General features: G+C 32.9%; 1 protein-coding gene across 12 annotated transcripts in view; it reads right to left on the reverse strand.

Annotated features, from left to right (window-relative positions):
• The window catches only part of LOC123548803 (fibrillin-1-like), a 72215-nt gene that overhangs the window by 4929 nt on the left and 52403 nt on the right, over window positions 1-14883 (reverse strand). For 6 of the 12 annotated variants that reach the window (XM_053524680.1, XM_053524684.1, XM_053524685.1 and 3 more), the window contains 18 exons: window positions 14300-14422; window positions 9848-9970; window positions 9115-9237; window positions 8435-8557; window positions 7915-8037; window positions 7416-7538; window positions 6909-7031; window positions 6234-6356; window positions 5110-5232; window positions 4601-4723; window positions 4179-4301; window positions 3299-3421; window positions 2947-3069; window positions 2197-2319; window positions 1682-1804; window positions 1293-1415; window positions 680-802; window positions 34-156 (listed from right to left, as the gene is read on the reverse strand). In XM_053524680.1, the coding sequence (XP_053380655.1) occupies window positions 34-156; window positions 680-802; window positions 1293-1415; window positions 1682-1804; window positions 2197-2319; window positions 2947-3069; window positions 3299-3421; window positions 4179-4301; window positions 4601-4723; window positions 5110-5232; window positions 6234-6356; window positions 6909-7031; window positions 7416-7538; window positions 7915-8037; window positions 8435-8557; window positions 9115-9237; window positions 9848-9970; window positions 14300-14422 (2214 nt within the window). The remainder of the gene's footprint in view (window positions 1-33; window positions 157-679; window positions 803-1292; window positions 1416-1681; window positions 1805-2196; window positions 2320-2946; window positions 3070-3298; window positions 3422-4178; window positions 4302-4600; window positions 4724-5109; window positions 5233-6233; window positions 6357-6908; window positions 7032-7415; window positions 7539-7914; window positions 8038-8434; window positions 8558-9114; window positions 9238-9847; window positions 9971-14299; window positions 14423-14883) is intronic. The other 6 variants (XM_053524682.1, XM_053524689.1, XM_053524688.1 and 3 more) reach the window with 5 other exon arrangements.

A 14883-nucleotide genomic window follows, 5' to 3' on the forward strand; every position in this document is an offset into this window, starting at 1 on the left:
TGTCTATGTCATATCAAAACTATATTTAGTTACCTTCGCACGAGTGTCTGTTATGGCTTAACATATATCCAGTTTTACAGTTACACGAGTATGATCCCTGGTAGTTGATACATTCATGTTGACAGCCACCATTTTCAATGAAGCATTCGTTAATGTCTATAAAAATGTTGCAAATTATTTTCATTCGATTAAACAATCAGCATTAATTATTAAGTTGATCATATTGTAAAGGTATTTGCGGACATCAACGCAAAATACAGCATTTGATCTAAACCGTTATTAACGGAATTATTCATACATTAGAATTTTTACAAAGCACAATCCAATTTTCAAAATGTATTTTAATATGTTACTGTTTTTTTTCCTACATATTACTTATTACTATCTTCACACGATACATTTATTTTAAAATACGTCTGAAACGTGTAGTCCAAGAACATGTAAAAAGTAACATTTCTTAAACATAGGTACCTGTATAAATATGTATTTATATGTTATTGTTTTTATAAGTTTTCAAAAGATTCAACTATGCGACACACGTTAATGGATATCATTGACAAACTAAGTTTTGTTTCTTAAATAGAGATTATATTTACATACATATCCATCAAACTGAATTTGGCAGATGTATCTTATTTTCAATGCCTGAGCATTTTTCTTGATAAATTGTTTAGTTTACCTGCGCATGTATAATTATCGGTTTCAAATTCAAAACCAGTATAACATGTACAATTATAAGAGCCTTCGTAGTTGGAACAGATCTGTTGACATCCACCATTGTCTGACAAACATTCATCAACATCTGAAAACATATCAAAGGTTTTAAAATTATATACACAAAAGAGATTCTGCAAACTAGGCAGGTATGGCTTTTAAGCGTTTTATCAAATAATGTTTATTTTGTAACAATATCTGAAAACAAACATGCATGTCACAGAATCACAGAAATGTCAGGAATCATAGTAAAAAGGAAAAGCATCATTAATTCATTGCTTACGTTGCTTACTAAAGGTGTGACTAATAAAAGCAAAGCGCAAAAATATTTAAAGTAACTTTCGTTGATACAAGATATAGGGTAAAGGTACATTTCCCGGAAGCACAGAGCAACCCAAATACAGTCATAGAGCCATGCATCGCAAAGTAGGCCCACAGCAAAAAGAAGCTGTTACGGAAAAAAGTTTAAGACGGGTTGCTTCAAAAATCCAACAATAAGTACATTTTAAATATATGCAAAATACAGAAAAAAATGGGGGTGGGGTGGTAAGGGGTAGATACAGTTAATTTTTCTTTACCTTGACATGTATGGTTATTGTTATTCAGGATAAATCCTATGCCACAAATACATGCAAAAGATCCATCTTCATTGGAACAAGTTTGTTCACACCCTCCATTTTTGTCCATGCATTCATCAATATCTAAAATGTAAAAGTTGAGAGTTTATACATCTGTCTACTAGTTGGATATGACTAATTTAAAGTTTTGTTTTAACACATGAAGTTAATTTCATATAGTAATACATTTCCTATATACAAATTCAACATCCATTTATTTCAAAACACTCAACGTAATTAACTCGCGGCACACTTAATATTCATGCCAATGAGACAAAAGCACATCGGTCAAGCTGATAAAGATTAATTTAGACAGTTACATGCATTTGTATTATATATAATAGACTGACCCTGGCATAAATGACTGTCGTCTCTCAGACTATAACCAACATCACAGATACAATTATAAATACCAACATCATTTAAACATTTGTGCTGACATCCTCCATTGTCACTTAAACATTCGTTGATATCTAAACAAACAATTTCTAATTTAGGGTACACGGAATATACAATATAAAGTAAAAAGTATCTATCTCGAAAATATTTTCTCCAATAAAATTATCATAGTCGTTTGAAACTCTTATTACGAAACATTAAGGTAAAACTGAAATCTCGCATAATGGATAAGTTTGTAAGTTAACGAAACGTTGTCAAGGGGAATAACACCGTACAAGACGTTGGCGAGAAACATAATGATTTGATAAATGTATAAATATGATTTGAAAACTTAAGACATTATTTACTAGAAGCATCATTTCAATTGATGAAGATTACAGTGTAATTAAACACTTCGACTTATAGCATATCATTACAGCAATATTGCTGTTATAGTAAATAAACATGTATCGTTTAACTAAAATACCTTCACAAGAAAGGCTATTATTGCTCAAACTATATCCACGTCCACAGCTACAGGTATAAGAACCAATTGTGTTATTGCACATATGGTCACAACCGGCGTTCTTGTCAACACATTCATCAACGTCTAAATAAGATAATCATATACACACATATACGAGTACGTATTTTGTATTTGTTTCAAAACTGTTGCTGCCTGTATGTCTATTTTTGTAAAATATACAGCAAGTAATGTGTTCATATTCCCGAACTGACAGAGTAAAGCATCCTGCTAAAACATTTCTTTGAATCCACCCGGGCTAGCTTAATAGTTTGAGTATCAGACGTTAAGTCTAGATGTCAAAAGTTCGAATCTTGAGCAAGATGAAGTTTCTCCCTTAGATTTTGACTGAAACCAGTACGTCCCATTTGTTTTTTTCCGTATTTGAATCATATAGGGAGCTGTTAGTTACTTGTTGAGAACAGGTCAATCCATGAGCACTGGTTATGTTCTAACGGAAATACTATTTACAACGGCGTTAAACGCAGCAACACATTCTCTTGCGAGAGTAACATACATAAAAACAATAAGAGAGGTATGAAATGATTAAATGTATAATTATGTTTAACTTTTAACAAGTCTCCACTTGTACCCATCTTCTAGATGTCAAAGTGCGTGACATGATATCTTTATCTTATCTCTTTTAGAGGATTGTATACTGAATCAATTTGTATTACTCTGACCTAATATACGTTATAACATACTTCATAATACCTTCACAAGAATGACGGTCATTGCTAAGGATATATCCTATATTGCAGGAACATTTATATGAACCTTCATTATTTGAACATGTATGTTGACATCCTCCTTCATTTAAACTGCATTCATCAAGATCTGCAACGCATTAATTTAAGCGATATTTTCATAAAAGCAGTCTTTAGTGTAACAGGATATAAATATATTATGAAACATTTTTCGGGTATAGATCTGAACAAAGAGGTTTACATGCATTCGACTTTGTGTAATAGCCAAAAAAAGAATGCTTCGATTTTTAAAATGTTATGCCATATCTTTAAATCTTTGCAATACTTCCTAGGATGTATATGCAAACGAATACTTTTACCTCTGCATGAATGACTATCATTGACAAGACTATATCCCATATCACACAGGCAACTGTATGAACCTTCACTGTTAGTACATTGGTGTTGACACCCGTCCACATTAGTAAGGCATTCGTTTATATCTAAATTACAATGAATATATCAGCCGTATATATGTGCATTTTAAACTTGCATCAGAAACAAAAAGGGAAAAGCCACCTCGCCTATAATAATGCGTTTACGGATGTGTACATGATTAGTAAATACGTACAAATATATAGATCATGTAAGGTACAGACTTGGATCGCTCAGAGATAATGCCATGATAAATGAGTCATAAAATGTTTTGATTTAAACAGGGACTGAAAAGGTAAATAATTTCCATCGGGAGCAGACATGCGCTAACTGTCTTTATGATGGAAATCAACAATATCGTTTTCAAATTTTGATGAAATATGTATCATTGCTGAAACTACATCCTCTTCAGCGCCTTAATATACCTCGATATGATATAAAAGAAGACCCTTTGAAAGAATAGAATGCAACCAAGCTAAATAATAGTAAATTCGGTTTGACCGAGTCTGTTAATAACATATATATCATTCATTCAATACGTGACTTCTTTCGTGTTAATCATTGTCTAATTGTTGCTGATGGTTATTGTCATACATCTTTAGGCTTATGTCAAAAACGTATAGAAGTAAAAAGGCATACTGAAAGTGTTCACGTAAGTCTAATTCTAACATCACACAACGTTAACAGCTTCGAAAGGTTTCAATATTGTTTTGCGAAATGTCTTTACATTAGCATTTTACCAAAGAGAATATCAAATACACACTGTGTGAGAATTTGGTAATACTTAAAATGTAGTGACTGTCGAAAAAATATATCTGGCAGTACCTTGACATGAATGTTTATCGATATCCAGGCTGAATCCAACTTTGCAACTGCAGTTGAAAGAGCCGATTGTGTTTATACACGTATGTTCACAATCACCATTGTCAGTACTACACTCATTTATGTCTAATAACAAATATAAACATTGATTTGAAAGAGTTATATAATAGCTAAGTAAAGTTCACAGACACATGTTCATACAAAACGTAGATACGCTTACTTATTACAGGTAACAGTTTGTACCAAAATGTATACTATAAGCAGAAGCAAAGTCTCTGATGTTTAGACTTAAAAATGTCATGATAGTTTCAAGATTAGTCGCAAACTGATCTGAATCTAACGTAAAGCATAATTATACTTGATGCATCTGTATTTACGCTTGAATATCTATTCTCATTTAGGTTTGATAAGCTTTCAGAATATACCATTGCACGTTCTGTTATCAGAAGAGAGTGTATAACCGTAAATACAACTGCATATATATGAACCCTCTTCGTTTGAGCACTGTTGTGTACAGCCTGACATACCATTGCTACATTCGTCAATGTCTGAAAAACGATCGATGCAATATGTCATTGTCAAAAACACTGTTTATAATATAAGGCAAGAGGAGTTAATATTACATTATAGCACGGTGAGATTTACCATCTATGTAGACACATGCAATATTTGCACGACTTGACTCACTGATTGAAATATAAATATATCTCATGCAACAAAATCTTGCTGTTACATCAATCATCATTAAATAATTCCTAGCACTCCAAATCGAAGTTAAAAATTTGTCTTAATACTTTCGATACATTATCCGAAATCATATCGACAGATATCAACAGAGTAACGGACAAAAACAATACCGAGGAAAGGATAAAGGAACACAGCTTCGAATTAGGGGGAAAACATAAACATGATATGCATATACAATACAACATACCATTACAAGTCATATCGTCGGACGATAGAATATATCCAGCATTACAACTACATACATACGAACCATCTGTGTTCAAACATTTATGTGCACATCCTGATGTTCCATCGTTACATTCATCAATATCTAAAAAAAATAGTTAATTTACAGAATAATTCATTTTCAAGTTTTTCGGTGTTTAATTGACATATAGCTTTGATTTATATCAAAATAACTTCACTGATTGAAACAGTAAAGTTATCAAATAAAGTTTGCATTGATGTAAGTGCACCGGTATGGCAAGTTACATGAGCAAAGAATACTAAGAATAGTTTTTCTATATCGTTCTGATTATTACACACACATCACCACTTGATGAATTTGTTTTAAATTTTCAAATAATCACATGCTCAAATTAAAAGATATTGAGTGACTGTAGGTGTAAAAGAAAGTTTCTATATCATATGCGAAAGATTACTTTTATTACTTACTGTATTCTTTTCTTTACTCAAATACGGTAAAAAAAAAAAAACATTCTTTCCTTATGTTGATTTAGTTTGCCAGAACCTTTGCATAATTTGATAACCCAATAATTATTACTATTTACTGATCAGATAAAGACCGTAATCAAACGTGAGCGGCATCTTATAGCCATTTACATTGCGTATAAATTTCATATAATAGTCATTGATTCAGATTCATAGAAAAAATGTAAACAAACGACGGATTGACGGATGGGTGAATGCGGACAAAAGCCATTCAATGATCCAAAAAGCTCACAATAAAACACTTAGTGTTCAGGTGAGCTGTAACAGTTCTGCTTTTTTGTAAACTTTCTCTCCAAAATGTTGTTTTTTATAAACAGCGCATACATGCTCATGTTTGATAAGCAATTTTATTTCAAGCGTAAGTTTTGGCTGTGCATGGCATGGTATAACATCAAATATTTAGGTTTCCCCATACGACTTAAAAGTACACAAAATTCAGTTTTTATTAACTGAACCTCCATAAAAGAAAATATATGTCTTCTTTTAATCACCAATATATCGTCAGTCGTGGCAGTGTCATTAGTGAAAATTTGCGAAATTTATATCAACAGATTGTACTTTGTCATGTGTTTTCCGAGGAATGAAGTGACTAGTTCATACCAAGGCATGTCCTGTTATCAGTAGAGAGTATGTAACCGTCAAAACAACTGCATTTATAAGATCCATCAGTGTTTGAGCATTGATGTGCACACCTTGATATACCTCTGTGGCATTCGTCGACGTCTTAAAGAGAGCGTGTATGTGGACATATATCAATTTAGCTAAACTGATTTAAACTCACTACTAATATATCATCTCACAACTAAGAAAAATAAAACCAATGTAATAACTTTGAGTGTAACACTTGCAACAGAATGTATGAAGATCCTTTGGAAGCAGTAAAGCTTATTAAGCCCGTGCAGACTCGAATCTTGCAAAATATATCTTACGCCAACAATTATTATCATTAATTTATTTCATACTAACAGTCCTAATCGATGCTTTTTAGTGTTATTTTCGCTTCCCTTTATTCATAAAATTATCAAAATCCAAATTTGAACTAAGTGCCTTTCTAATTTCTTAAATCTAGGACTGAATGAAATTTCTTATTTGTCATCATTTATTTTCAAGCTTAAGCTTACTGTCCGGTTGAAATATATTTATGATAAAGGCACAAACTTTGGATGAAGAACGCTTCTGTTTTAAATAATCTAATGCTATGTTTGAATATGAATTAGGATATAACAATTAGGAAGATAAACTTACAATTGCTCTAAAGTGCATGCAAGAACTTACCACTGCATGTCTTCTTATCAGTAGAAAGAATGTACCCATCCTTACAGTTGCAAATATACGATCCATCTGTGTTTATACATTCATGTGCACAGCCCGATGAACCATCTGAACATTCGTCAATGTCTGAGATAGATGTAGAGTGTTTGAGGTACAAACATAATCATCTTAATTACTTTTCAGCTATATAGAAGTAAGAGTTTGTAATATTACATTGACAGACCTGATATTCAAGCGAGATATTTCCTTATGGATTTGTACTTAGTACAATTCAATTCTATTTGGCTTTAATGTCATCCTTGGCAAATCTGTGTACAGTGTCCATTTTCTAATCTATGTTTATGAGACGTGCGATAACGCAGTTTGCATATCTAAGTAAATACACATACATACACACACACGCACGCACGCACGCACGTACACGGGGGAGAGGGAGAGGAGAGAAAGCTGCATATCGCGTCACATATGACGTCGTGTCACATTAAACTTTCTAAACGTAAATTAGCATACCACTGCACGTTTTGCTATCTGGAGAAAGTACATAACCATCATTGCAGCTGCATACGTAAGAACCATCTGTATTTACACAATGCTGAGTACATCCGGATATACTCTCTGTACATTCGTCTATATCTGTTGTGATAGTTTTCGAGTTAATTTTTGTTTATTCCAAACAGTATGTGTTACATAACCCTTGATATGGTGTAAAAATAACGGACTAAATAAATGAATGTTTGAGAAATTATCAAGTTTGGTTTCATTTGTAATAAGCCATATACCTATTCAGATTGTATTAAAATATGAAATATAGTATTTATAACATCATTATCTCAGTAATATCTAAACATTTCAAATAAATTTCGATTATAGCTTGTGCTTGTTTCAAGCAATAATACGAGATAACATTGCTACTGGAAGAAATTTCATCTAAAAATTGGACGAAACCATACAGATTTAAAACATTTTTAGTAATGTTAAATGGACAGTAATCATTGTCTTAGGGCGATACCGTTACAACTCTTGTCATCACTAGAAAGCATGTAACCACTATCACACTCGCATTGATATGAACCCTCTGTGTTTATGCATTGCTGTGTACATGCGAATGAACCATCGTAACATTCGTCAATGTCTGTAATATATAAACAGCTGTTTGTAATCAGGAGTACAGCTTTTCTCAAGTTACACTAAGTGCGTTTTGTCATTTCAGTTGTACATATATCAAAAGTACTAATAAGTAAAATATATGTTCTTTTTTCGTTCAGACATTAACCCAATATTTTTGAGCTAGTTAATTGTTTAAAACTAAAACGTTAGAGCTTCCCTAAAGTGTTTAAACTATTTGTGCAAATCACGTTGTAACTTACATTGCATAAACATGACAATTGTTTTCATTTTATAAATTTCTCATCAACGAATTATTTAGAGTTGATCTGTTCTGCCACATCATATATATTACAAGCATAAAATTCATAAAATGTTGATTGTAACACTTATGTTTAAAATAGTTTTTATAGTAGCATAGTTACCAAAACACGTTTTGCTGTCAGAAGACAGTATATAACCGTTAGTGCAGCTGCATTTGTAAGAACCATCTGTGTTGGAGCAATTCTGGGTACAACTAGCTATGTTAGCACTACATTCGTTTACGTCTGCAAGTGTATATTGCGTATGTGTTTACTGTAATGTGTCCAGTATCGTTATTAATTGTAATACATGTAAAATTAACGGATCTTCAATCATATTTTGTTAGTATTGCAGACCATTTTCATTAACCTTTTATTAGATTTAAAAGCGGCTTATGTAACTTTACAACACATTACAACACATAATGTCAACAGGAGATAATTATTATCTGCTATTATCTAAGTACGTGGGATACCAGATGTGTTCGGGAACTGATCCAATCCATTCGGATTTAAAACTTAATGCATGCAAGCAATGGCATCTTTGCAAATATTCGTTACTTTGATGATGTATTGATGTAAACAGAGCACATCGCACAACGTAGCAATAGATATACTATAGTATTTTACTTTTGTAACTTTGAAATCGTTGAAAACTTCAGCTTATTTACTCGTGCCTGCTAAATTGATCATAAATAGTATTTAAAAGTATATTTCTTTCTGATCGATCATATATATTACAATCACAAGGTATAAACAAACTTGATTGAAACGTTTCTCTTTAAAATGTAAACAAAGCATACCATCACAAGTTTTGCTGTCAGAAGATAGTATATAACCGCTAGTGCAGCTGCAGTCGTAAGAACCATCTGTGTTCGAACAATTCTGGGTACAACTAGCTGTCTTATCACTACATTCGTCTATGTCTGCAAGTATATATTGCGTATGTGTTATTACATTATGGACAGTACCGTTATTACTAATATTGTAAATAAAATTAAAATCGAATGATTTGCAGTCAGAATAGATTTTTAATAGATTTTCGACAATTTGAGTGAACGTTTCTTTTGTACATGTATTAAAAAGCGCCTGGTGTCATTTTATTAGTACATATATGTCGCTACATTTTTCAAACAGTAGATTTTATCTATAATAATTATTATCTAATAAGTACGTTTTCTAGTCCATTCAGCCTAAACTTAACAATTAATATGCCAATTATAAATCAGATAATGCTAATAAATAATCGCGGAACTAAATACATGCAAGTAATGGCTTCTTTGCAACGATCCGTTACTTCAATGATGTATTGATGTCAACAATCTATACAATTTATTCACTACAAGTTTATACTTTCTTAACTTATTAGTCGGCGAAAACTTTTGATTATTTACTCGCACCTTCTATACATTCCTAAATCTATCAACTGTAATACTTTAGGGTTTATTTGTTCTTTTGGAACATACATAATACACACACAAAGTATATAACATGTTGATTGCAATTCTTTTCTTTGAAATTTAGATAGAAGCATACCATTACACGTTGTGTTGTCAGAAGATAGTATATAACCGTAAGTACAGCTGCATCTGTACGATCCATCTGTGTTCGTGCAATTCTGGGTACACCCAGCTGTATTATCACTGCATTCGTCTTTGTCTGAAAATTTCAATATTCATATGTCTTATGACAATATGTACAATGAAGTTATTAATTGTTATGAAAGTTAATCAACGGGGTTGCAATCAGAATGGATTTTTAAAAGTATAAGCCACAGGTTTTATTAACCTTTATTTTAGATTAAAAAGTACTAAATGTAACTTTATGACATATGTCAATAACTATTAAACAGAAGACAGTATCTGTTACTATTTATATACGTTGGATAACAGATGTGTTCGGTACCTAGTGGTACCTGTCTAAAACTTGATACAACTAACAAGATCATTGTCAACCGGACAATCGTGGAATTGCAACTAAATACATGCAGGTAATGGCGTCTTTGCAACGATATGTTACGTGATGCCGCACACCGTATAACTAAGCAATTAATACACTATAGTATTATAGTTCTTAAACTTGTAGTCGCCGAGAGTTTCCGATTATGTGTTCGTGTCTGCTCAACAGAACGTTATGTTCTGCAAAATCTGGTTAATGCTAAGTATGCTTAATATAATATATGGTAAGTACATGTTTACGTGATATATGCTTTCAAATTGACTCAAATTATACAACTGTCTTAAAACAACCACGAGTTAAGAATTTAAACATCGCTGTGAACATCCAGCTGTATCATCGTTGCATTCATTAATGTATGAATGTGTATCACATTATTAGATATTGCATGTACATAAATGTGTATTCAGTCACATGTATTCAGAAAACACGAGAAAAAGGAAATGCGGGCTTTTCCACTGGCTAGACAAAGCAAGAGAACGTACACATATGCCATTATGAAAGTGATAATAATGATATAAGATACCAAGCATTGGTAATTCACAAAGATAAGCGAGCAAAGAAACAAGAACATCCATAACAGCGGAACCTAGCTAACCCAGAGTGGAACCTAACTAAACTAGAGAGGAACCTTACTTAGATGAACCGAACCGCCAGCGACAGTTTTTGATTACATATTACAATTTAATGAATACAACAACGTTTGTTACTACTGAAATCAAAAACAGTAAATTATACACAGCTGCCCATTCTGTGTAAGGCACATACGCATGCCGTCACCAGATGTCTTTTCAGAACCTAGACTGGTTACCAGTATTACCATTAAATGCACACGTGATAATTGGAACATACCATCGCAAGATCTGCTATCAGAAGTAAGATTGTAACCGTCGTTACATCTACATACATAAGATCCAGCAGCGTTCATGCACTGCTGTTCACATCCGGACTTACCATCGGTGCATTCGTTTATTTTTTAAATATTTGTGATATTGTTTAGGTTCTCACTGCACACGGTTGATGACATGAGTATACTGTTATATGTATATGTACTGCTAAAGAAAAAGAAGATTATCGATTGACTAAGAGACTAAATTTCCAAACATTTTCTCATGCAAGCTGGTAATAGTTTATATATCCCGGAAGGCTAAGAGTACAATAAACCGATTCAACATGTTACAAGAACCGACCGTTCTCAGTTGCACTAATAGATATACAAATATACAATAGGTGCAACTATTATTATCATATACGCCAGCATTTGACACGATCGTACCACTGCAAGTATTTAACTTGTTCTAGATTTACATGAAGTCATTCATGGTCATTGGACAATATATTTCGGTGCGCAAGAATAAATACATATAGGAAAATAAAGAAAGGATATTGAAATAATAAAGGACAGAGGTATGCGATAGAAAATATAGAATTATCTGATGCTGTACCACACAGAGACAATCACGTGCTATCTCTGTGTTTGAGCATTGCTCTGTATACCCGATTAAACATCTTTGATCATCGAACTTGTTGGGTTTTAACTTGACTATTCGAAAAATCGGTAGAGCTTTTGGACTTGTCTATTCGTCGGCGTCTCGATTTGGTTAAGTTTTTCTATGTAAGCTGGAATCTCATTTACCACATATGGTAACTGATTGAAACTTCGCACACTTATTTACTATGATAAACGATCTTACATGCACAGGTTCCATAACTCTGTTTTGCTGTTTTACAAAATTATGCCCCTTTTTCAACTTAGAAATTGTTGGTAAACTTCTTGTATACAAGCTGTTATCCTAGTACCCACTTATGGAAATGGTTGGAAACTTTTAACTTAGAAATTTTTACTTAACTTTTTGTATGTAAGTTGGTATCTCAGTACCAATTAATAGGAATGGATTGACATTTCACACGTTTTCACTTTTCGTTACAATTTTTCGCTTTTGTACAAACTTATGCGCCCTTGTCTACTTAGCAATTTTTGGTTAAGCTTTTGTATGTAAGCAGGTATCTCAGTACCCATAAATGGGAATGGACTGAAACGTCATACAATTGTCCTCTTTGATTAGCTGACGTGCATTTTACAGGTTCCTTGATGAAAATGGATTGAAAATTCACATACGTGTCCACTGTGATGAGTTGATATGCATTGTTCAGGTAACATAACTCTGTTTAGCTTTTCTGCAAAGTTATACCCCCTTTGCGATTTTTATGTTTATTCAACTTACAAGGCTGTTGAATAGTCGAGCGTTGCTGACCTACTACAGCTCTTGTTTCATGAATTGTTGGTGTTTACTTTGGACTACTAGAGCGTACAGCAAACATATACCCGCATGAATAAATCGGCGCTGTCAGAATTTTCATTAAATACAAAATATATATGCAATACATAACATTGTATATTTTGTTGTCAGTGGACAGTATGTAACCGTTATTGCAGCTACATTCGTAGGAACCGTCTGTGTTTGAATACTGCAACCATCTGTAGCGTTCCTGCATTAACCTATGTCTGCATTTGTGAATGCATTAAAGGTTACTTTAATGAAATATGTATTCACATCTCGCATGCTTTCAAACAGTTTTCCTGAGGTGATAATTCAACGCTTTATCATCATTTATTATTCCTTCTCTTGAGAAGGAATATTATAGTTCAATAAGTCACACTTGACTGAGCTACTGATACCGAAAGCTGTTGTCATTACAAGCTGGCCAATAAATTTTCATGACCTTAGAAATAACCTCTGACGTTAGACTATTCTTTCCTAATTGAGGCGACTCTCTGACTGAACGCGTTCCGTGGATTACATATTACTAAACCCGAGGATGTTATTTCCTCCATTCTTGAGGAACATAACATACATTCAGTCGACCAGATAGACATATATCAGCAAATTTAAATGTAAACAACTAACTATTATCGTTACCTTGAAATGCATAGTTAATATATGAAAACAAACCCCATTGCGACCCTCTAATTATGCGAAACAAATTCACGCATAGAATCGTAATTGATTAACCGGGTCAATGTCTTATTGCCGTATTTACTCTACTGAAAGTGGTAACAGATTTAATTTGTTGTTGGATTTAACAATTTATGTTAAATAACTAGCGTAAATACTTACTTGAATTTTTTTGGCAGTATAAAACAGACATTGCAACCAACATTTTACAAGATGATCATTTTATATTTATATAGATATGCCTTAGAAGGAACTTTTGCTATGCTTTAACTTGTGTTACCTAATGATAAATATAAATGAAATAAATGAATAATCATGCCCAAATTTATAAATATGAATTATTTAGTTTGTGATACACTTGCCTGTAACTAAATTCGTTATTTGAAAACTACAAATCAGTCTTTTGAGAAAAAAAATCATATATATCGATTGTTTTTCTATATAGTGGTTCTCGTCCTTGTAACATCAAAGGTTGAAAAATAATTAAGATGTCATCGACAGGTTAAGTTATGATACAAGGTGAAAATTAATTTGTTTCCTTGTATATTTTCGAGCCCATTGTCAATATTATGTCAAATATAGTACATTTTCACCTAAACGTTGGTAGAAATTGTTGATTTCAGTTACATTTGATACAGTTCCATACCTTCTTATCTGCACAGTACCAGAGGGGCTTCCCGTTTTTCAGGATTTATACACCAGCTTATACATGAGCTATTTAACTGGTTTTATTTTAACCTAAATTTCTTCAACATATACAGAGACAAATGACCAATTAAACCGATCATTTCTTGCGCTTGGTATTTTGTACAGATGATCAAACTAAACAGAGTCCTGTACTGCACGCAATAGTAGAATTGTAAATTCAATGCAGTCTGTATCGAAATATACAGAAAAATGAATGTGAATAAGTCATCTTCAGATCTTCGTTTAGAAGATCAAATACTTTAGTCAGATTGGTTTAAACGAAATATAAAACATTGCAGGGAAACAAATATGCGAAACAAATAGAAAATATTCAGTAGACAAACAAAAGGGTTAAAGTAGAAACATACACAAACTGCCTAAAGCATACCGTTGCAAGTTTTGTTATCAGGAGAAAGTATGTAACCGCTATTACAGCTGCATTCGTAAGAGCCATCTGTGTTCGAGCACTGTTGTGTACATACAGCTGCATCTTCAATACATTCGTCAATGTCTGAAAGTGTGGAGAGCATGGAGTGCTTTCTAAGTATATACGGCAGCTTTAGTTATCACTTGTCAATAATTATTTAAGGGGTTATCTTAATCATAAACATAGAATAAAATTGTCCTTGTCCTTAACACATTTTCTAAAGCAACATTTGCTTTTTTGCTGATATCACGAAGATATCTAAACTATATGTTTTGAATTTTGTGACACAATTAGATAAATAGTTTGCAGTAAACATATCAAAACTTCAATTCATCAGAATATTCACAAGTTTGACTCTCTACCATGAGAATAGTCACAAGTTTTCTTTGGATTATTTGGGCCGGTGGGCCTGTGCTCTAATGGTAACACGCTTGGCTGTCAATCCAGAGGTCCGGGGTTCGAATCCCGATCCAGGCACTGGAAATTTCTGAGATGCTCTTGAGCGGTTCTCACCTAACTTAGAGACCTGTACTGGTTCTTCCCAT

This window comes from Mercenaria mercenaria, chromosome 15 (genome assembly GCF_021730395.1).
Source record: "Mercenaria mercenaria strain notata chromosome 15, MADL_Memer_1, whole genome shotgun sequence".
Classification (NCBI taxonomy): domain Eukaryota; kingdom Metazoa; phylum Mollusca; class Bivalvia; order Venerida; family Veneridae; genus Mercenaria; species Mercenaria mercenaria.